Source organism: Balaenoptera musculus, chromosome 12 (assembly GCF_009873245.2).
Source record: "Balaenoptera musculus isolate JJ_BM4_2016_0621 chromosome 12, mBalMus1.pri.v3, whole genome shotgun sequence".
In the NCBI taxonomy this organism is placed as follows: Eukaryota; Metazoa; Chordata; class Mammalia; order Artiodactyla; family Balaenopteridae; genus Balaenoptera; species Balaenoptera musculus.
In genome coordinates this window covers 73,230,928-73,255,766 of record NC_045796.1, presented here as the reverse complement: position 1 = coordinate 73,255,766, position 24,839 = coordinate 73,230,928, and the positions used below count along the sequence as shown (strand labels likewise).

The 24,839-nt window shown below is 40.5% G+C and overlaps 1 protein-coding gene across 9 annotated transcripts in view; it reads right to left on the bottom strand.

Annotated features, from left to right (window-relative positions):
- SNAP91 (synaptosome associated protein 91) overlaps nucleotides 1–23,872 on the bottom strand; it is a 156,987-nt gene extending 133,115 nt beyond the window's left edge. For 5 of the 9 annotated variants that reach the window (XM_036871849.1, XM_036871850.1, XM_036871851.1 and 2 more), the window contains exons 1-2: nucleotides 23,321–23,473; nucleotides 22,278–22,437 (exon numbers count right to left, since the gene is read on the bottom strand). In XM_036871849.1, the coding sequence (XP_036727744.1) occupies nucleotides 22,278–22,407 (130 nt within the window). In that variant the 5' untranslated portion in view covers nucleotides 22,408–22,437; nucleotides 23,321–23,473. Of the gene's footprint in view, nucleotides 1–22,277; nucleotides 22,438–22,831; nucleotides 23,011–23,320; nucleotides 23,474–23,573; nucleotides 23,756–23,782 lie in introns of those variants that run through there. The other 4 variants (XM_036871845.1, XM_036871848.1, XM_036871844.1 and 1 more) reach the window with 4 other exon arrangements.
- Nucleotides 23,873–24,839: the final 967 nt, after the last annotated feature.

The window sequence follows — 24,839 nt, the reverse complement described above, 5'->3', positions numbered from 1 at the left end:
GGGGTGAGTGGAATGGAGGTTTTGAGCAGAGCAGTGCCATAACTGGAATGACACTGAAAAGGATCACTTGAGCTGCAGAATTAGGCAGCTCCTGCAGTAATCCTGGAAAGAGATGATGGCGGCTGAGACTGGCAGAGGAGGTGGTGACAGGTGGTTGGATAAATATAAGTTTGCAGATGGGAAGAGGCAACAGGTTTTCCCGACCAACAGAATACAGGGGAGGAGAGAAAGAAAGGAGTCGAGAATGACCTCAATGACTTAACCAACAGAATGGATGAAGCTGCTATCAACTGAGATTCAGATGACTGATATGAGATGAAACGGGTTTGAGGGGAAAATAAACAGGTCAGTCTTGGATGTGCTGAGTGTTAAGAGTCTAGATGTTTGCAAACTCATTAATTTTGCCTCCATGGTTAGCCAGCTTAAAAGCTTAGGTTTCTCTGGTCTCTAATCTTTCCCCCTTACCCTTCAAACACACTCCCGTAGCTTCTGAGGCAGAAATTCCTCTGAAATCTAGCCTCTCCATTTTATCCCCTTCGCAATTTCCTTGCTCAGACCCTCATTCGCACTTGACTCACTCCAGTATTTCCATCTGGTCTCCATTCTTCCTAATGTAGCCATCTTCTCCATAACCAGATGTATATTTCTAGAAATTAAATCTCATAATGGAACTCTCCTGTTTAAAACTCTGCACTGGCTTTTCACTGCTTTATAAAATAAGACTTAGGGCTGGCCCCTATGATTCTTTACTGCACAGCCCCACCCTACTTCTTTTTCCTTTTCATTGCACACTAAATATTTTGTGCCTAGTCACACTTCTTTGTTCTTTGCAAACTCCTATTTGTCTCCCATGCAGCCAAACATATCACCACTTCAGAAAAGCCTTTCCTGACTCTCTTCTGGCAAAACTGGCCATCTCTCCTCTGTGCTCTCACAGTACATTGGTTATTTCTTCACTATATCACTTATAATGGTGTATTATTATTGGTCTGTTTACATGTTTATCCTATGAGGATTTCAATAGAGGCTGCTGTGTCTTATCTGATTTTTTCACAGCATCTCACTAAGCAGTAGGTTCATGGAAAAAGTCTCTGCTAAACTGAGCCTCCCCAATGAAACTAAGTGTTGCTCAGAGGTAGCAAAGGTACTTCTTATTCAAGATCTTTCACCTTCAGATGAGCCACCCATCAAGGTTCAGAGTAGGGCTTAGGACATCCTACCCCATCCCACCTGCAACATTAGGGACAAAGACATTTAGGACCACCCAGAGAAAGGGAAGCGGGTGGGAGGCCAAGAGAGCTTGATGACAGAGCAGCCTTCACGGTAACTGAACTATCAGCCATCCTTTGTATTTGAATATATTGAAGTCTTTATAACATGCCTATGAAACTACAAAGCACATCTTTCAAACAATCATCCAATTAAGTCCTCAAAATTCAAAATTCTACTTTGGTTCTCCTGCCAAATTACAAAACCATAAGAGCCAGAAAGCCAACACCTAGCAGAATATTCTATGGTCTTCAGTAAACATTTGTTGAACATAGCAATGATAAATGAATCTTAATACATTTTGCTCATACAAAGAATGGTTTAAAAAAAAAAGGTAGATTATAAGAAAAAGTATACACAAAACAAGCACTAAAAAATGGAAACTTTCACATAACTTTGGGATAAATATTTTTAAAATCTGGTAAATATTAACCCAATTTCAGTATGATGGTACTCTCTTTACTCTGTCATCTAAGTACTCTCTTGTCATCTAAAGATCAAGAAAGAGGACCAGGGACTTCCCTGATGGTCCAGTGGTTAAGACCCCGTGCTTCCACTGCAGGGGCACGGCACGGGTTCGATCCCGGGTCAGGGAACTAAGATCCCACATGTCACGCAGCGTGGCGCCCACCCTCCACAAAAAAAAACAGAAAGAAAAGAAAAGAAAGAGGACCAAAAAGAATGAGGCCTCAAATGGGGGCGGAGGCGCAAGAGGGAGGGGATATGGGGATGTATGTATACATACAACACTGTAAAGCAATTATACTCCAATAAAGACGTTAAAAATTTTTTTTGAAAACAATTTTTGACATCAACCCTCAAAAAAGTATGGCTATAAATATGACATCTTTAATTTTCTATTAATCTATGTCAAATATTTGTCTTCAAACCTCCCACTTCTTCATGTCAGTTGCCTCACCTTTCTTTCTTTTCTATCTTACACATACTGTCATTTAACTATCTTTTCTTCAGAGTATAAAATTTTATCTTAAGTGGATTACAATCATTATCTTCATTTTTTCCTTTTACTTTCTTTCCATTTCTCATCATTTAATTTCATTTTATATGTTAAAAAACTTTTATTAATCTTAACAGCTTCTTTCTACTCCACCCTATTTTTGAACAATTAAAGTTTTCTTTGCATTCATGATGAGTATAAAAAAATACTCTCAGGTAAATTTTCTTGAACATAAGGATAAAAGGGAACATCATATATTGAAGGTTTTCCTAATGATTACGGACAGAGAACAATAACTTAACTTGAGTATTTAAATGTTTTCCAGGAAGTAATTCCTAATACTACTCTGATGAACAAATCTCTCTGTGAGGAATAAATCATACTGTGATTAAGACAAATGGAACACATTTCTGAAGTACCTCTCTTTTAGCACAGTTTTTGATGAGAACTGTGATCTCATTACTCTTCTCTTGCTGTATAACTCAAAAGAGACTAGAACATATTTTAAGATCTCAAAGTTAGTGAGGAAGCACTTGTTGAAAGAAGGTTTGTAGGTCTAGGAAAACACAGTCCAGCTCAGTTACACGTTAGTAATAAAATACTCAATTCTCTGTTAAAGCAATAGAGACACCGAACCAGTTGTTTTGTTTGGTTGGTTATATCCAAACTGACTGACATACCTGAAAGGAAAGAGAAGGCTGACAGTATAAAACCTCAAGTGTTTTCATAGGAATAAGTCTGGAAACAGAAATAGTGAATCTTTAGCTGAAAACAGATAAGTCTTATGACTTTGACAATTTTTGCTTTTCCATCTCACTCCCTAATACCCTTCAATTTTATCTCTTCTGCCATGCACTGTAAGAAAGATGAGATGGGCAGTATTAGTTTGGTTCCTATATTAACTAACAGTCCAAAAATAATTATTAGATTATAATGGGAAAGGCATTAATTTTTCTAAGAACTATCACATAATATAAAGAAAATCATTTAAACTACCATATAACACAGTTTTATATAAAATAACCAAGATTTGATATACATAGTGAGTTGTACTATGGTACAGACATTGCTAATATTCCATTTCCTATCCTTTTCAACTCCAATGTTCTACTACTGATAATTAATTCCTGGGTTTTTAAAATTAAAATTTTAATTCAAAAAATGGTACTCCTGAGTCAAGACAAATGCTTCCCCTTTCCACACTCTTAACAGAGGCTGGCCAAGTTTAGACGTTTTTAGAAATATATAACAAAAAACACACAAAAAATGTTTAAAAATAAAATAGCTCATATTTATGACCTAACTAAGATTTTGACAAGCTCTACATACTATAACCTCCCTAAAGTTATATTGCACCTGATCAATTAGTTTATTAAATGTTATGAATTCCTAACCACAACTACACAACTTACTGTTAGCTATAAGGACTAAATTCTCATATGTAAATTTTAAATGATTCAATTATCCTGCTAATATTTTTTCAAAATGTCTTCAATACAAACAACGGACATCAGTACCCTTAACATTATTTATTGACTACATCTTGTTATATGGTTCTACTATGTCTTGTTTACCTTTCTATTAGTACTAAAAATTGTCAAATCCTTCAAATATAATATTATTAGTACATACAATATAAATTGAGATTCACCATGAAACTGACCTCACTTTTAAATCAGTTTTGCTATCAGTTCAAAAATTTTTTCTAAATATTTTTTTAACTCTTTCCTCAATTCATTAATGTTCAATGCAAAACAATATATTTAGTGTCTCTCCATTTCTATTCATGTGTTCAAATATAAACCAAAAATAGTACAAAATGCTAACCATGAAGAATCTAGACCCAACAATAAAGTCACTCCACATTTTTCAGTTTTATCACTGCCTTCTTGTCTTATTAAACATTTCAGTGAGCAATGACCATTATCTTTCTTAAAGCAATAACCCTCTTTTACTAAAAGACTATATTTGAAAAGCTTGATATCTAAAACTGCGAAGTTTAAACCTATAGCATCAAGTCAATCTATTTCAGTAGATGATTTTAATCAAACATAAGTTACACCTATATTTTGATAATTAGTACTAACATCTGTCAACAGAATAAAAACAAGATCATGAAAACCATACAGTGAGGGTTTAATTGCCCAATTCTCTTTTCTTATCTTCTAGGAATAAACTATCATCTCTCAAGCAGATGCCAAAGATATGCAGAGAGCAGCTGAGACTGGGATCTTTTTGTACATTCACTGCTGCACATCGTATGTGAAAGATTCCTAGGACGCTAACTGTTGGGGCCCACAAGGCTTATTCCTCTAATAACAATAATTTGTAGAGTCATTTAGGGTTGAAGTTTATTGTTGTTATTGATGTTTTTAACAAATCTATTCATTTAAATATTACCATAACCCCATGATGCCTTGGAGAAGAGGAGATTGAGGCCCAAAGAAATGAAATTCATCTGGCCAAGATCACAGCCAGAGAGCAACAGAGCCTGGAATTACCCTAGGTCCTCTTCACAAATCACTACTCCTCCTGTACCTCCCAGCACTGCCCGAAGTCCTTAATTAACAAGTATGTTCCAATAAAGGCTTCAGTAGCAAAGCATCAAAAGACGTAACTGATGAGAGGTGAGACTGGGCTAAGGGCAGTCATTTGAAACCACCCCTCCACTTTTTTCCCCATTAGGCAGAAGAGGACCTTCACAGGGCTTTTGCCCATCAAGCTAATTAGCTAATGAACTGCCTTCAGAGCTCACCCTGGTCTTTCCTCCCTACAACAATCATATGGTATCTTAATTGGTTTGGTTTGGTTTGGATTATTGCGACTTGTGATAACTAGAGACACAGGCAAGAGGCAAAAAACACGATACAAAGGAAAAAAAAATCCTTAAGTCTTGCAGTTAGAACCCCTGGCTCCTCCCTTCATTAGCAGGGGGACTTCAGGTGAGTTTCCCAACCTCCCTAGGATAAAAGTATTAACTTCAGGGAGGTGTGTGAGGAAAACAGCAATTGATCCTGTACACGTGCCAGGCACAATGCTCACCCCCTTCAGCCCTAGGGGCCTCCTTTAGTTTTCTTCACTTAAATCTTACAGGAAAAGACAGACCGCTAATACATTATACATCAAACAAGTGAATCAAGAATCAACTTACATTAAAAAAGAAACCATATCCATGTAGGTACCTAAGCAGCAGCTCAAAGACAATTCTTTCGTACTAAAATTCTAATATGCTTTGCATAACTTATATTTTAAGGCAATTGGTTAATATCAGACTTGATGTCTACCTAGAGAAAGTTAAGGTTTTATGCAAAAATCCAAAACATCCTTTCCTTATCTCACAAAAGCTATAACTGTCTCTGTTACACAAAATATAAAATCAAGAACAATAGCTTTTTGCTGTTAAATGGAGCCAGGAAGAACTTCTCTCCATGGCCTAACCACACAAATCACTCTATTACTAGCTTTTAAAGACAAGATCACTGGCAGATGAATCCCGGGCTAGGAACCAGCCAAGCTGAATGTCAATTCTGGGCGTCTAGATAAATCCAGAGAGCAGTATGCCTCAGTATCTAACATAGATAAATTACCTAGACAAGTAATAGCAAATCTGTTTCATCTTAAATGTCAACTATGATTGACAGCAGAAATCCAAAACATTGTATATGTATGGCATTTTGAGGCTGAATCAATGCTTTGAAGAGTGCCAGCATCAATCTGCAATGTCTGCCAAGGTGGGAGGAATATGCAGTGAGTCTACTGACCAGACATCAGTCATCCATTTCCAGAATTATCTGGCCTCACTGAAAAAAAATTAACAGCAACTAGCTTATTGCTAGATATGAATGACATTACTATAGCAGTCAAATCTTTGGAGATCTCAGTGGCATAAAATAAGTGTTTTTAAGATATAGGTGACAAGCCATTATCCAATTTCTTTTTCCATAGGCATGGTGGAGTCAACAATTGTGTGTTCACATCCCATTTCCTTCTACTCCTGGACTCATAGCTAGACTTCATTTCCTACCTTTTACATTTTGGTGAGGCCACTGAATTCTTGTCAATGGAAAATACACAGAAATGATGTCTAGGCCTGGCCCTCAATCTTCCCCTGCAATACTCCCCTTTCTGTCTTCCTTCTTCCACCACACAGATGCATAGAATCCAGTGGAGGACTCTGAAACCCTAGGTGATGAAATCACCTAGATGGAATGAACTAATCTGCAGCAAATTGTGATGCAAGCAAGAAATAAAACTTGTATCAAGCCACTAGCTCTTGGGGTTCCCAACTAAGTAGTTCTGGTTGGACCAGTAATCATTAGTATCATGCCACATACTCTCACAGGTCAACCAGGACCTGAGCAAAGCAAATCAAAGTTCTTCCCTAAGGAGATGAGCTTGGTGCTTTGTGACAACCTAGAGGAGTGGGATAGGGAGGGTGGGAGGGAGACGCAAGAGGGAGGGGACATGGGGATATATGTATACATATAGCTGATTCACTTTGTTATACAGCAGAAACTAACACAACATTGTAAAGCAATTATACTCCAACGAAGATGTTAAAAAAAGTTCTTCCCTAAGATTTTCTAAAACTTTAGCTCTAGGAAGACAGTCTCTTTCTTTTGGTGAAGCTGTTTGCCAAAATAGTTTGATCTATATTCTTGTGACTCACATTCAAAACGGTCATGATGAATATGGGTATGAAGCAGAAAGTAAAAATCTTTCCATCCACAGACGACGTTTTGGCATATATTCTACCAAAATAAGTACTATGGGCACATACATACTTTCTAAAAAAATGAAAACTGAATCATATCTCATAAACTGTCTTTCCACGTCAAATATACTTTAACAAACACATTTTTCAAGGTTGCCCAGTATCTTATTGTTGGCACACACCATCCTTTTTTAATCAAGTATTTAGGTGTATTATTTTGTATTCCTGTATGCATTGCTGCAACAAATACCCTTAAATGCATACTTTTCTCTATTTTTCCAATTATTATCTGAGACCGATTTATAACAGTCAAATTGCTGAGTCAAAGGATTTTCAAGAGTTTTGACTAGCACTGCCAATCTACCCCCACAAAAGTTTGTACCAATTTATACTCCCACCAATTGAGTGCCCAATTCACACTCTTCTTTTTCCACCTGAGAAAGTAATGCTGAACTCAATTGAAGAAGCATTTCTTGCTGAATTCACAGCATTACTGCATGAAATGATTAGTACAATCCACAAGAAGGACCAAAGTCAAATCTCTGTTCTACCGATATATATACACACACATGCAGAACAGACCCTTGACATAGTAATGTTAGTGCAGCACACTGTTCTTCAAAAAATGCACTAAATTTTTTATAACTAAAAATTGACTCCTTTGGAACCATGATGAGAACTCTTGTGGGAAAAAATGGACAACTAGAGAACCACAAAGCAAAGAGGAGATTCAAGTGTTAAAAGCAGTTGGTGCAGCCTGTCGATTAGCAAGGCTCAAATCAGTCTTCCATGGCAACTGCCATGAGTACACTCATGCTCATTCAAAGGTAGCCAAAACCAGAATCTCAAATGTTAAAATATTTAATGAAGAGACCAGAAAAACATGAACACGCTGCATCTCTGTTGTGATGGGGAGACAAAAATAACAACTTCATTAAGCCATGGTCTAACTGAAGTGTTTAGCTATATGATGGTTTGTAAGCTGTACAATTTGATGCTAATCAAGATGATAGTGAGATTATAGAAAGTTTTAAAAAATGCTATTAAGGAAGAACCAATAGGATATTTTCTTATATCTTTTTAATATTTACCTTGAGGAAAAAATTACAAAGGATAGCAATGTGAAAGCAACTGGCTTTGGAAAGAACAGGAGAAGGGTAACATTCTTCACTTGGATATTTTCTTAACCTAAATTTTAATAACTGTCGTGTTTTTCTTTGGTGTTAACAGACTAAGAGACCAACCCAGTGAAGTATGGCATGAACGTACTTAGATATACTTAACATATATGGTGTTTTGGGGGGGATTATTTTCGGTATTTTGTTTTGGAGTTTTAATAGTTAGGAAGCCTGATTTGCAAAATTGTATTAGTTCAGTGGTGACAGTTAAGGAATGTTACAAATTATGTCACCACAATAAGAAGACCAAACTAAATGGCCTTAAAGTTTGTTTTAATACATAGTTTTAGAAGACTTTCAACTAAATTACACATCTGTAATCTTTATAGTCTTCACTGTCACCAATGGCATAGACAGCATTCTCTGGTGCCAGCACCAGGACCCAAGAACCAAGCAAAAGACAAGGAGAGGAAAAAGGTAAGAAGGTTCAGGCTGGCAGGATGAGGCTTGGAACACTTATCAGGGACAGCTGCACAGTTGTCCCTGTGTCAGAAGTGCCCAGGGTTACGTGTACATTTATGGTGAATTTGAATTTGAATTCAAGTGTGTGTGTATGTGTGTATACTTAATATTTATATTATATATTTATATATATTTTACATTTCCCACATGACCCCACATGGAGAGTATTATCTGCCATAGGCACAGCCAACAGAACTAGGTGAACAAAGCAATGGCCCATTAGTGTACCTGCTGAAGGCAGATAGCTAAGAAGTATTCAGTATGTTTTTTTTTTTGGCCGTGCTGCATGGCATGTGGGATCTTAGTTCCCTGACCAGGGATTGAACCCATGCCCCTTGCAGTGGAAGTGCAGAGGCCTAACCACTGGACCGCCAGGGAAGTTCCAAGAAATATTCAGTATTAACACATACAGAATGTGTGATTTTTGCCTCTTTGGGACTCAGCTTCCTCATCTATAAAAATGAAAAAGTTGGACAACTTCTAATATCCTCTGCAGCCTAGAAGGCCCTCCAGATCTGCCACTGCCCACAACTCAGGTTTCCTTTCACAGCATTCTTAGCCTTCTAAACCTCAGTCTTCCAGCAGCCCTTAACTTCTTTCAGTTCCTAAAACATGCCTCGCTTGCTCTGAGCCTCTTCCAAGATAACACTGTGCGGCAGCCCTTGTCCACCTCTCACCCAGGTAAGTCATGATCATTCTTCAAGGCTGAGCTTAAATATCAGTTCCCCTTCAATGCATTCCCATGGATGTCTTCACCTCCCCCTGTTAAAACTTTTAGAACCACCTGTAATTAGTTTTTGCATTTTCTGTCAACACTAGTAAGTTGCAAGCTCTCTGATGCCAAGAGCTCTATGTATCTTGTTCACCATAGTACCCCTGCCTCCTGGAATAATTCCTGGCATTTAGTAAACACCCAAACATTTGTTAAATGAACAAATGATGGGACTGTGCTTAATAAGCTACTAAAAGCCTCAATACTAAAAGTAATTTATAATTTCTCCAAACAGATCATTAAAAGCTAAATTAAATATGTTGATATTCACTGTTCTTTTTACAAAGGCAAGAGAATCCAAAGCTTTAGGTTAAGCTTGTCTCCTTTCCTCACTGTTTTTCTAAAACCCTCAAGTTGTTAATGGTAATATCATATCACTATACACCTGGTGAATGATATCATTTCAGTGAAAATTAACAACATGTAGCTACTTTTGAAATAATGCTTTTCTTCCATAAATACCCTTACCATTCATAATGTAGGCAGTTATAAATTATAAAAGGGCTATTGAAGAACAATGCTACCCAACTGTATCCAGCTCAAAAAAAAACCAAAGCAAATGCATCTGCACACACAAGATGCTGGTGAAGAATTTTCTCTGATATTAATACCCAATCATCTCCTATCTAATCATTCGTGATATGCACCAAGAGAAGTACATATGCTTTAAATCCACAACCAAAAAACTGCATATCAAGGCTATAATTTTCCCCAAATTAAATTTTTGTCATGTCAAAAGAATCCAAGTGTCAAAAGACAGTCAGGAAATGCACATTAACTAGGTACATTAAGCAATTTAATGTTTCTTTTGTTTGTTTTCCTTCAATATCATACTTCTATTGCTTTCATAAACTTGAGAGAAAATGGATCCAACTTAAGTCCATGCCCTTCTGAAAGATTAGTAAGCAAAAGTAAAATCTTTAAATAAAATAGTAAAATCTTTGAATAGAATCTTTAAATAGTAAGGAAAAAAAAAGGGCCTAAAATTTAGGAAAGGTGTAATAAAAAACCACTCAGCAAATGTTTACCTAAACGTGCTACCATGCTATGTTTGGTGTTAGAGATAAGGCAGCCTCACAAAACTGCAGGTCAGAGGAAGCCACCAAACCCACCACAGCTCCACGAGAGAGATGACAGGGACAGAAGCACTGGGTGCCATCGACCTACTGAAAAGGAGTGAGTGAAGCTAGGTTTCAGACATGAGATTTTAAAATATATATTAAAACATAGAAGCAGCGTGTACAAAGGCCCCAAAATAATGCACAGTATCGTGAAGCTGATGAATGTCAGAGCTGCTCTGGAATGTGTGTAAAGGGGGTGTGTAAACGGAGTGGGAGGACAGAGGATGGGAAAAACAGGCTGGATCCATTTCTAGCATATAGGTGGACTATCAAGGAAAAAAAACCACCTGATAATTTAGATAAACATTACAGGCATCTTCTACCCATTTGGCTGTACTCATGAGGAAATAAAAGCAATCCCCAGGGCCAGAAATGAAAGAAGATGCAGAAAACCACATGGTAAACTGATACTTAAGAGAAGGCTGCCCTGAGGCCATGTGTTAGTCTGAGCAGCCAGAGGCTTAGATTTTAACAACCCTGTGGGGAATAGAAGACAAGATCGTTGGGACTAAGCAAGATGGCTGACTGGAACTAAGACCTCCTTATAGAGCTGGGATCCTCAATGAGTTACTCCCTTACTAAAATTAGGAGGAAAAAAACTAACAAAGAACACCTTCAAGCAAAGGAAGACCAGAGGAAAACAATTCATTCAACCTAGGTTCTTGGTAGATGTCAGGGGGAAAAAATCTCTGGGGCATTTTGTAAACATAGCTTTTCACCTTGCCCGAGTCTGTGATTCAAATTCATATTACAGACTCACATTCCTCCAACCAAGACCCTTAGAGCGATACATGTTTCAGAATTTAGGATTTCCCAGATTTTACAAAAGTAATGTGGTGCATATACCATATATTAAGTAACCTAGTATAATGTGGACAACACACCATAATATGACAACATTTCTGTAGCTCAATATATGAACCTTCATGGTAGGTAGTACAACAGCTATATCTGATCAAGTTTTGCCACCAGATGATTTACAAAAAGAATTTCATTCTTCTGAGCTTTCTGGATTTTCAAATTATGGATAAGGATTATGGACCTGGTCTTGCACTAGATGGGAAGCTCCAAGAGCACAAATCAACTTAAGGTGCTCCCAGGATGGTAGCACTTGTGGGACCTTGCAGAAGCAAACACAAATCCTGTCTAGGTGATCCTAGGCTTTCCAGGATTCCCAAAGATGAAGTCCTAGCCAACGTGATCTCACAGTCCAAAATTATAAAACACACGAGGAAATAAACGATGACTGAGGGTTAGGCAAAAACAACAGCAGAAACAGAGCTTCATGTAATAGATCTAAGAGATACAGAATATAAAATGAGTTGTGTTCAAAATGGTAAAGAAATAAAAGAGAAACTCAAAAATGTGAGCAAGAAATATACGTTATCCCCAAACAGGGCAATTGTGAAAAAACTCCAAAAATGAAAAATATAAATGAATAAAATTAGAAACTAAGAATGAGTAAAAGCAGATAAGACACAGCTAAAGAAAGAATTAATGAACTGGAACATATCTGAAAAACAAAGCATGCCAAACAGTAAAGAAAGTGTTAGAAACTATGAAAGGTGTATTTATAGATATAAGGGTGTAATGAGAAGGTCCAGCATATATATAATCAGGTTTGAGGGAGAGAAGGAAGAGAATGGGTGTAGGCAACAATCAAAGATGGAGAATTTTCCAGAACTAATGAGAGACATGAATTCTCAAATTCTGGAAACCCATAAAGCTCCAAATAGGGTAAATAAAAAAGAAAATTACGTCTAAACACACATACAGTATAGATAGAGAAGACACAAGATTTTAAAAGCAACCACAAAAACAGAGATTACCTAAAGGCTGGTAGTCTAATAGATGACTTCTTAAGAGCAACAATGGAAGCCAAATATTATCTTTAAAGAGAAAATAACTCAATCTAAAATTGTATATCCAGATAAACTATCCTTCAGCAATGTGGGTAAAATAAAGATTTTTTTTTTAGACAAAAACAGAGTTTACTACTAAACAGCCTCACTGAAAGAGCTTCAAAAAGATATAGTTCAAGGAAATCCTAGGCATGATCAAGGAATGGTGAGCAATGAAGGAAAGGTGGATTCAGCTAAATAAACACTGCCTGTATGAAGTAATAATGTCTGGCTTTGGGGGTTAAAACAATGGCAGACTAAAACCCTGGACAATAATAGCATATAAGTAAAACGTGGGTGACTGGAATTCAAAATGTCTAAGTTTCTTCTCTTGCTGCCGTGACGCGAGTGGGAGCACCGGGACCGCAGGCTTGGAGTGGAACTCCTAAGATTGTTTTAAGAAAATGGCAGACAAGCTGGACATGAGAGAAATCATGAGCTTTGATAAGGCCAAGCTGAAGAAGACGGAGATGCAGGAGAAGAACACCCTGCAAGCGAAGTGAGATTTCCTAAGAACCTGGAGGATTCTCTGCCTCCATCATCTTGGAGACCCTAGTCGTGATGTGGAGGAACAGCCACCTGCAAGATGGGCACGAGCAACAAGCTGCACTGGGAACCCGGGCACTCTGTGCCGATGCCATCGGCCTGTGGATCTCTGAGGGGATCCTCTAATAGAACTGCCAAATTCTCTGGTTTGCTCTGGGATATTATAGAAAATTGTTTGCATGATTAATGACAATAAAACACACTTCATGGCAAAAATAAAAAGTTTCTAAATTTCTTTTCTTTGGTAGGAAAAAAAAGAGATACTGATCAACGTGAGACTTTAAGAATGCATACTAAATTTTCAAGGGCAATCACTAAAAGAACTGAAATAGTATATATAGCTTCCTAACTAAAGAAGGGGAAAGTTAGAATTAGAGTAAAACCTGAAGCAATTGAAAGGAGACGAAAAACAAGCACAGTAAGGGCAAATTAGTAAGGATCATGCATCAGTTGTTACAGTGGTGGGAGTAGCAGTAATGGTACTAGTCGTGGCAACAACAGCAATTGTACTAGTAATGGTTAACTACAGTAGTGGTAGTAATAACTGATGTTCGTTGCAGGTGTGTGTGTCAAGCTCTGGGCTGGGTCTCTTACACGTACTCTCTCTCTTACTCCTCAACAAATATGAGGTAGGTACTATTACTAATCATTTTACAGATAAGGCTTATTACTGATCAAAACCAGGCAGAAGACGGCTAAAGAAGGAGAGGTCAGAGAGTTTTAAAAGAATTGGTAACTCACTGAATTTGAGAGAAGAGGGAAAACCCTCAGGTCAGTGGCCTGGGCAACTGGGTGGGCAATACCTGGCACCTCACAAAGTTTCTAATATTTCATGCATGAATTAAGCCAAAGACACAGAATACCCAAAGTAAGCTAGAGCTGTGCTTGTTTTCTTTGGAATTGTGAGTGTCTCTTTCAAGAAGCATGGCTGTGAAAGAAAAGCAAAGGATGACAGGTTGGTTGCTAGAAGAGGTCATAGAGTCCAAGGAGAGCTGTGTGTAGGAGGTTTTGTTTGTTTGTTTTCAATGGAGATACTCGAAAATTTCATAAGAGAGCTAGAGAGAGAGGTTAAAGATACGGATGACAGAGAGAATAACTGATGCAGAAAGGAGGAGAGTTATATCTTAAAATAAAAGTGCTAACCCTAGGAGAATAATCAAATAATCGGGCCACAGAGCAAAACCACAGAAAGCAAAGATCTAGCTTCTCTCTCCTAGGTAGCCAGGAATGGCACATCACAAAATCTTTTAGAAGACACTAGACCCTTCTTAAAGATGCATAATAGAGAAACCTTATGTACACATGGGAGGGCAGGGAGGGGGGACAGGGGGATCCTCACACACTTGGGACAAATGAAGAGAGAGCAGGAAAACAGCTAGAGAAGGGCTGTGGGCTTCAGGGTACAATTCTCACTCTGGTCTGTGCTTTCACCCAACTGCTCCAAGGAAGACACCATCATTTTGCACTTATAGGTCACCATGCAATTGACAATGAGTATGCCATTCAACTATTCTCCCCTCTGTGAGGAACAAAAGATAAACTTCCATGTTACATAAACACCTAAGAAAAAACAGAGAGTCAACATGTCCCTTACAAGCAAACAATATATTCCTCTGTAAAGAGAAAGGAATTTTACAAAGTGAAACTGAAGAATAAATATTTTTAATCGCAAGAAATGTGGCTTTTCAAATTATTTAACTGCACTAAAATTATATTGAAGGTTCTCTCAGGAGTTGCTGGCTCAGGAGTTGAGTCACCTAAAATACAACTCAAGCATCCTCGGCCCTCAGGGAACAGGGTTATATGCCATTTCTGACCTTCTTTACCAAGTTACTGAAACCAAGATAAGCTCCAAAGAACACCCTATCCCAGGATCAATCAATTTGAAGAGAAGAGGTAAGATATTTAAAGGATATTTACTTGTGAAAAACTAAGGGAAAGATCCATGGCAACTAAGTGCACAGATTAAATTTCAAATAAGACTTCAGGAGCCATTTGTTAAATGTTAAAACTAATATGGCAATGTATGAAAAAATCTAGATTTTAATCTAAAATGCATCAAGCTAATACTGCAATTAAGATATGAATTCACGGGCTTCCCTGGTGGCGCAGTGGTTGAGAATCTGCCTGCCAATGCAGGGGACACGGGTTCGAGCCCTGGTCTGGGAAGGTCCCACATGCCACGGAGCAACTGGGCCCGTGAGCCACAATTACTGAGCCTGCGCGTCTGGAGCCTGTGCTCCGCAACAAGAGAGGCCGCGATGGTGAGAGGCCCGCGCACCGCGATGAAGAGTGGTCCCCACTTGCCACAACTAGAGAAAGCCCTCACACAGAAACGAAGACTCAACACAGTCATAAATAAATAAATAAAAGAACGTGAATTTCTTTAAAAAAAAAAAAAAAAGCAAACTGGGCTATTCATTTCAGTAACAGTCAAGTGGTCTTAGTTTGCATTCAATTTCCAATCAGTTTCTCAATCTATAAAAAAAAAAAAAAAAGATATGAATTCACCTACTACGTACATAGTTTTACATCTTTTTCCATGTGTACAATCTTTTAAATCACTAGAGTAACTTCTAAAAAAATTGATTTGAGTTACCAATTTTATACTGCTTCTAAGAAAGTACCCGTTAACCACATTGATCTCAAACGGGAAAAAAAAATCTAAAGTGACCCAAAGATACACCTAAGAGTCTTTGCCACTCTTCTTTTCCTAATCCTGCTAACCCCTAAACTTCACAAGATCTCTTTTCTCCCCTCCTGGGACGCTGAACATCACCTGAGAATGTCACAGGACCACACAGATTGGACCCCTTCAGATTTAAGGTATAAAGGATACTCAGCTTGAATGTTTTTCAGAAGTCTATTTCCCTCATCTCTTCTTGACTACCTAAAAAATAACACAGACTGTTCTAAACCATCTCCACCCGGGCTGAGGCTTCCGGTGAAATCAAGGAGGAGGAACAGAGTATGCCTTGGTATAGAAAATTAGAGGGTTTCTTTAGACAGTAACAAATGGTTAAATGAGAACTGGAATCAAAGTAAAATATATTTACAGCAGGTTAGTACACTTCTCATATTGAAAGTTACCCGAGTGTTCAGTAAACTTTTATACACTGTTCCAACTTAATTTTATTCAATAAACTAAGCTTACGTTTTTGATACTAGCATTACAGAAAGCTCTATAAGTTATCACAAAGATAGATATGGTATCAACTGAATCAGTGTGCAAATAGCACTTCTAAACTGAAATATATTTTATATACTGTATCCTAAAGAAGCTTATGTAAAGCAAATAAATTTTTAAGTTTAAATTTTCATTCTATGTTTACTCACAAAATTTCTTATTAGCAGATATTTTATAAATAAAGTAAAAGCAGTAGGCATTTTGTGGTCATTTGCCAATATTTGTCTCGAATCAAAACATAGTCTTGTATCACCCATTCCCTTTACCAGATGTTCTTGTAAAAAATACAATCTTGGACTTCCCTGGTGGCGCGCTGGTTAAGAATCCGCCTGCTTGGGCTTCCCTGGTGGTGCAGTGGTTGAGAATCTGCCTGCCGATGCAGGGGACACGGGTTCGAGCCCTGGTCTGGGAAGATCCCACATGCCGCGGAGCAACTAGGCCCGTGCGCCACAACTACTGAGCCTGCGCGTCTGGAGCCTGTGCTCCGCAACAAGAGAGGCCGCGATAGTGAGAGGCCCGCGCACCGCGATGAAGAGTGGCCTCCACTTGCCACAACTAGAGAGAGCCCTCACACAGAGACGAAGACCCAACACAGCCATAAATAATAAATAAATAAATAAAATTTAAAAAAAAAATAATAATAATTAAAAAAAAAAAAAGAATCCGCCTGCCAGTGCAGGGGACACGGTTTCGAGCCCTGGTCTGGGAAGATCCCACATGCCGCGGAGCAACTAAGTCCGTGCGCCACAACTACTGAGCCTGCGTGCCTAGAGCCCGCAAACCACAACTACTGAAGCTCACGTGCCACAACTACTGAAGCCCGGCATGCCTAGAGCCCGTGCTCTGCAACAAGAGAAGCCATCGCAATGAGAAGCCCGCGCACCGCAACAAAGAGTAGCCCCCGCTTGCCGCAACTAGAGAAAGCCCGCGAGCAGCAATGAAGACCCAACGCAGCCAAAAATAAATAAATAAATAAATGTATATATATATAAAAAAAAGGTATCCAATAAAGATAGTCTGATTTAAAAAAAAAGAAATACAATCTTATTTTTTCTTAATTTGGGAGGAAAAGAATCATTTATAAAATGCCAATATCTCTCAAACATAAGATTCAGAACTTGAATTACTTGCTTATTATGTAGGGTAAGCTCATTATTAAAAACTCACAAGAGGTTTAGAATGGAAAAAAGTAGGATTACTGATTTGGCTTTTTATAAGGTTTGGTTTGATGTTGATAGTAACGTCTAAGTTTGGAATTTTGACAATCCTAAATAGGGTATTTTAAAAGTATAGCATACACAGAAACTGTTCATAAGAGCAATTAACCAAAATGAATCTTATACAGGGCTGTAAAACTTCCCAAATTCTCCCTGCAGGTGTTACTCTGGGCCAACTCTATTTTGTTGTTGTTCTTTAACCTTGACGCAGCGCTTGGGAAAGCACTGGGTGCCCTACTGGATCCTGTTACTTTATTATTTGACGTGGGCTATCCCTTAGGCCATCAACTACAAAATAGAAAAGGAAAAACAATGGAAATGTAAAACAGTTTACATTTTGTAATGTAACGCAATCAAGAAGGTGAATGCTTGACAAGTCTGGATGTTTCATATGCTATCAAATAGGTACACAATGTTAAAGGGAAAGGAAGTGAAACTGTACAGATGGATCCAGAAAAACTAATGTTAAACTAACATTGGTTAGGTGTTTAATTTTCATGTGCAAAGGGCAATCTTATTATAGTATAGAATAAAAGTTTTACATAATCCAAAAGTACCTTAAAATATATAATCCTTATTTAAATTATTAAGGTTAATCATAGCCCTTAAATTTCATCTATAACTGCTGATTATGGTCAAGCTTTTCTGAATACATTTTTTTCCTCCAAGAAACATACTATGAGTGAAAAGAAGGACAAAATATATGAGAATATATGTCTAGAGTTTGCTTATCTCTCTACCTTCTTACTACATGTAATTCTGCCTCCAGATGTTGACAAATCATTTCTTCAAATGTATAAATCATATATCATTAAGCATCATTTTATAAATTACCATAGTTAACAATAATTTTTGTGGCCTACCAACCCAAAGAGAAAAAAATTATCTTCTAAACCAGTACTTTAAATAATATTAAGTACACATTTCATAAAGATTCTGAGCCCATTCAATTAACCCAGTGTCTTTAAAAAAAGAAAATCACAGAGCCATAAACTCTATTCTTACAACCTTCTAATCTGAACTCCAAACTACAAAGTTATATACATATCAAACTAATTAAAACTTTTTTGGTTTCATTTGCACAGCAAAGGAAACCATAAACAAGATGAAAAGACGACCCTCAGAATGGGAGAAAATATTTGCAAACGAAGCAACTGACAAAGGATTAATCTCCAAAATATACAAGCAGCTCATGCAGCTCAATATCAAAAAAACAAACCACCCAATCCAAAAATGGGCAGAAGACCTACAGAGACATTTCTCCAAAGAAGACATACAGATTGCCAACAAACACATGAAATGATGCTCAACATCACTAATCATTAGAGAAATGCAAATGAAAACCACAATGAGGTATCACCTCACACCAGTCAGAATGACCATCATCAAAAAATCTACAAACAATAAATGCTGGAGAGGGTGTGGAGAAACGGGAACCCTCTTGCACTGCTGGTGGAAATGTAAATTGATACAGCCACTATGGAGAACAATATGGAGGTTCCTTAAAAAACTAAAAATAGAACTACCACATGACCCAGCAATCCCACTACTGGACGTATACCCTGAGAAAACCATAGTTCAAAAAGAGACATGTACCACAATGTTCATTGCAGCACTGTTTACAATAGCCAGGACATGGAAGCAACCTAAGTGTCCATCGACAGATGAATGGATAAAGAAGATGTGGCACATATATACGATGGAATATTATTCAGCCATAAAAAGAAACAAAATTGAGTTATTTGTAGTGAGGTGGATGGACCCAGAGTCTGTCATACAGAGTGAAGTAAGTCAGAAAGAGAAAAACAAATACCATATGCTAACACATATATATGGAATCTAAAAAAAAATGGTTCTGATGAACCTAGGGGCAGGACAGGAATAAAGACGCAGATGTAGAGAATGGACTTGAGGACACAGGGAGGGGGAAGGGTAAGCTGGGACGAAGTGAGAGAGTAGCACTGACATATATACACTACCAAATGTAAAATAGATAGCTAGTGGGAAGCAGCACAGGGAGCTCAGCTCCGTGCTTTGTGACCACCTAGGGGGGTGGGATAGGGAGGGTGGGAGGGAGACGCAAGAGGGAGAAGAAATGGGGATATACGTATATGTACAGCTGATTCACTTTGTTATACAGCAGAAACTAACACACCATTGTAAAGTAATTATACTCCAATAAAGATGTTAAAAAAAAAGACCTATATACCAGCTAAACAACAGGAAGCTCTTCATTATGAATATTGAAAATAAACTTACAAGAGAAATTTAAAAAAAAAACAAAACTTTTTTGGTTTCAAATCCCCAACTCTACATTTTGCACTCTTTTCCTCCTAACTAGTATTTAATATTTTCAAAACTAAATAAACTTAAGATTATTTCAGTGCCTATAGTGAAACTTAGTTATATGTTTGCATGTTTTAATAACTGGTGTAACTCACTTTTAAAACTGGTGTGTTACTGGAACACCTGTGAATAAATTACTAAGGTAGTCTACTGTTACTTAAAGGAACACTACAAAGAATTCTGTGCAAAGATCCCCTCTTGCAGTACATATACACACAACATTATTTATATGTTCAGACTTTCCATATCATGTTTTCTTAAAATAGGACATATCAGTAACTTGATACCTATCTTTCCAAATTCTACCCTAAGGTTGGCTTTAAGTGAAGATAATTTATTTTATGTCTTATTGGAAAAGTAAAATGTTAAAAAGAAAGACCAGTACTCCTCAGTGCCTGGCTTTTGCTCATTTTTTAAATGACAGAATTAACATTTTTGCACGCATATCATAGAAATTACAGTCAGTGTGTGGGGCTGTGATGCTCAATTTCACATAAAGCCATGCAAACAGGATGGGTATTCTGAAGATTAGACCATTCAGGCTCACTTGGTTCCCTTTTTCCCCCCTCTCTATTAGAGAATATTACTAAATAAACCACAGATGGCAGTTAAGTGCAGGGGTTAAAAGGTATGAAAGTTAATTACCTTCCCCGAACCTTTTAAGTGATGATAAATTAATAATGTAAAGCTCAGTGCCCAGCATATAGTAACTGCTCAATAAATGTTTAGCTCTTATGATTATCCGTGTTCTTATCTCAATACCAGTTCCTACTTCCGCTGCTTTCCTTAAATAAGGAATCTTCCCCCTATGTTCCACATCTTCAGAATCACTTCACTCACTAACATATGCTGGAGATACTGAAAAACCTCCCACCTGGAAAGTTTATAAAAGACTTTTCAAGATCTAAAGATTAAGGTGACTATCTAGATATGGAAAAGTCAGTCTTTATCTGAATCATGTTTAATGAAATGCTCAAACCTGTAAGTGTTCTCTGAAATGTATCAATATATCGATCTATCATTTTCAAACCACTGAGCAAATCCATAACCTATAGCTTTTTTATTATGAGGATTTGCTACACCTACACCTACCTTTAAAACATGAATCATCCTTCCAGAGTTGGGGAAACTGATCAAAGATGGCTAAATGATTCAGCACGCTGCAGCAAAACGAGCTGGTCATGAATTTATAATTTCCACTTTTGTTAGGGGCCGTGGCCACCTCTCTCACCCTGTACTGCATGTATAACACACGATACCATAATCAACACATTTTGTTGAAAATTCCCTCAGGAAAAGAGTAATGGTGTTTCCCCCTCAGGCAAGCTTCTAGTAGCAAAATTATTCAATTTTATGAGACAACAGGTTCGCAAGGCTGGAGAACCCTTACAATAATATCCAGCTGTAAGCTTCATCAAGCTTTGCTTAAACAGGTAACAGGACCAGAGTCAATTCTAACAGTGGTGCCATTTTCTCAGCTGCACAAGGCAGACACTGGGGAAGGCCTCAAGCATAAGAAAACCAGAAAATGGGCAAAGGAAGCCAGATGGGAAATGGGTATGGCTAGACCTGCCTGTGTCTTTCATGCCAGCACTGACCTTTACCAACGAACACCACAGCAGGACAGATCCTAAACAGGTCCCAAAAGACTGAACAGCAACTACAGAATATATTCTGATGTAGCCTTACTTATAAGGAACCTCACTACTCAAAGCAGGTGAAAGCCTTTTTCTAAGTGTCCCCATTTGCCCTTCAATAACTAAACATTTACTATGTTAATCAAATGAAATATTTACTTCAGAAATATATAGATTCCAAACTAGATTAAAGCCTTTTCCCATCAAAAAACCAATACTTTAAAAAAAATTATAAGTTGAATGTTTTCATCTAAAATTGCACCATCTCTAAGGCTGGGAAAGCACATCCATTTTGTGTCCACTGCATGGCCATTCTGCCCAGCAGCTCCTGAGAATGGGACAAAGAAGTGTGCCAGGATGGGTAAAATGAAATCTCCATTATCTATGACGTGCCATTTCCTCATTCAAGAGCTGGAATTTATTTCAGTTTGGTGTGGTGACGTACAACACACACTCAAGCACCAAATCTCAGCAGCAGCACCGAAAAAGATGACACTCTTTTAAAACTACCCAAAATGTATTTAGGAAACAACTAGGGTGATAAATTTGACCTTCCATGAATCCATTTTTGGGGTTAACTGTTGTTACAACTGTGTAACCCCTGATTTCCTCTAACGTGGACTGGAAAAGGGGGGGGTGGAGAAAGGGGGGGAAAAAAAAGAGGTGAAAAGCGCCTAACCCTGAATTTACAATTTCTCGGTATCAAATTATTAATCTATATATATATATAATTTTTTTTTTTTCTCCAGCAAAACCTTGGAGGTCAACAGGAGAAAAAAATGGCTCAAAGACAAGGTTTCAGGGCCGACCCAAGGCGACACCTCCACGGTGGGAGATTTCGAGCCCAGGGGCAGCCCCGCTGGTAGGTCGGAAGGCTGCAGCATTATCGACCGAGAGCGCAGGCCGCGCCGCCCGTACCCACCGCGCCTCGGCCGTGCGCATGTCCCACTTATATAAAGAGATGCTTACAGTCCAGGTGCTTCTTCTTGGGGCCCATCACTTCATGAGTGGTGGCTTTGCACACCGCTCTGGCTACAGCGGAGCCTGTCACGCTGTACTGAGCGGCGGCGATCCGATCCGTGAGCGTCTGGCCCGACATCTTCTCCGGCCGCGTCTACCGCCTCCTCTTCTGCGGGAAAAAGGGGGAGATGGTCCTGCTTTAAGCCGCAGACCCGACCCTCTGAGCACCCAGGCCTTGCCTCCTCCAGCCGCATGGCGGCTCTCTTCTCCTTCCCGCCCCGGTACCACCTCCCCGGAGCCAGCACCGCGCTAAGCCCCGCTCGAACGACGCGGTCTAGGAGATCTTGAGCGAGACTAGCGCGAGTCCGGTGCCAGCATCGTGCCAATGTCCCCGACCGACCCCCCCCCCCACTCCCCTCCCCCCGGATGCTGCCCGCCTCACCCTTCCGCGCCCCCCCCCCCACCGTCCATCAGCACTTCCCCTGCAAGCTATCTCGGGTGCCAGACCAGCTCCCGCGTGCGTCGGGGTTATGCCTTGGGCGCCGCGCCCGCCGTGTGCCCACCTCTCGCCTCCCAGCCGCAGGGTCTCCTCCTAGCAGCCCGCAGGCTTCGGAGAATGGATAGCATACGCAAGCCCCGGCCGCCTCCCTCCTCCTCCTCGCGCTGCTGCAGCAACTGGCTCGTCCTCCCTCGGTCACGGCAGAGATTATCCTAGCGTTGCGCCATATTACGCGCCCGCCTCCCCTTCCTTCCTCACCGCGGTCTCCAAAGCCCCGCCGAGGCCCTCCGCCCGGACCCCCTCCCTTCGCCCCCAAATCGCCGCCGCAGGGGCCGCCCCAGGGCTCCGCGGAGGCGCCGGCGTCTCGCAGCGCCTCGCCCTTCCTGACAGCGGAGCAGAGACGGGCTGACAGCCCAGCCCCCCGCCCGCCCTCGAGCGCGCCGCGGAGCTGTCACCCGGCCGCTGCCCTTCTCCGCGCCCTAGGATTATCCTCTCCGGATCCCCGCGCGGCCCAAGCACGGGGAGGGGGTCGAGCCTGGGCGACGGTACTCACCCCGCCCCGGGAGCGGCGCCGCCCGCCGCAGGATGAGCGGAGCCCGGGCCGCCGAGGGAAGTCGCGTCGGGTGGGTGTGAGCGGCCGCGAGCGGACCCGGTGTCCGCGGCGCGCCGCCTCCGGCCCTGGCCCGGCCCCCGCCCTCAGCTCCGCGGTCCCTGCGCCCGCCGCCCGTGGCCCCAGGAGCCAGCCGCACCCGCCCGCCGCCGTGCCTCTCCAGCCCTCCGCGCTGCGTCCCCATCCCCGCCCCCACCTCAGCTGTGGCTGCTCCGACGAGTCAGGTGACGGCGGCGGACAAACCCGGGCGAGCTCTCCACGCAGCGCCTCGCGGCCCCCTCCCAGCTACTCACACACGCCGCCCCCCGGGGCCGCGAGCCTACAGGCAAGGGGGCGCCGCGCGCGAGCATCCCCGGCAGGCGCGAGGAGAGAAGGAGGCGGGGAGGCGAGGAGGGCGACACTCACCCAGCCAGCCACTCTCCGCCAGGCGCCCAGCTGCCTCTCGGCTCGCGGGACCCGCACCCAGCACGCACTGCGTGCGCGCGCACCACGCACACCTGCCGGCCGACTGCGGGCTGCGCCGGGGGCGCCGGGGGCGTTGGCGCAGATGGGCAAGTGGGCTCCTGGAGTTCAGCGCCGTGAAGGCCGCGGCTGGGGCGTCGTCCCGCGCTGCCTGGCAAAGCCCACCCAGCTCTCCCCTACTTCCGACTCGCCCGCCCGTCAAAGGCAGCAGAGGCCCTGATGGGCAGGGCGATTTAAAATGTCAGATTCTGCTGGCCAACCGCGCCCTTTACCTGTGGGTCCTCAACTCCTTGGAGCTCCTCTACTTGTCTCTCTTTTAGCTGGGATCTGGGGTGGGCAGTTAATTCTAGCCACTTTGGTCTGAAACGCATACTGAAGTCTACCACAAGGACGAGTAATTGACAAAACCATCAATCGAGTCCCAGATTATACGCACAGTAATCATTTAGGTGTGCAAGGAAAACTCTTTGTACCCCTAAGTAATTTTTGCCAATTAAATAGAGTGTTTGAATGTCTTAAGTGTATTTGAATTGTATACATGGATTTCTAAACAGGGATTTGGCTATGCTAAAAGTTTCACGTGTTGACATTTTCAAAGACTGTTATTTACCTTAACCTAAAAAAACTTTTAAATTCTCACGGTACAATCAAGATCAGAACTTCATTTGTGAATTTTCTTGCCATGTTTCCTGGCTACAGGTGACCTCTATTAGGCCTGGAGGCTTTAAAATGTCTACCTATAGATATCAAGGTTTTATTGTGTACTCTCTTTCACCTGGTACAGTGTTGAGTACGAATCATGATTTTGTAACTGTTGGGACTGATTCTAGCATTAATCGGAAGCTTGACAACTAAAGAAAGGCAGCCCAAGACTATCTTTGTCAGGATTCAAATGCTAGTCTTACCATATCTAGCAATACCACACCTAGATATTTAAACAAAAGAAATATATAAAAACACACTTCCATTCAAAACCTTGTCCTCCCATTTTGTAATAGAT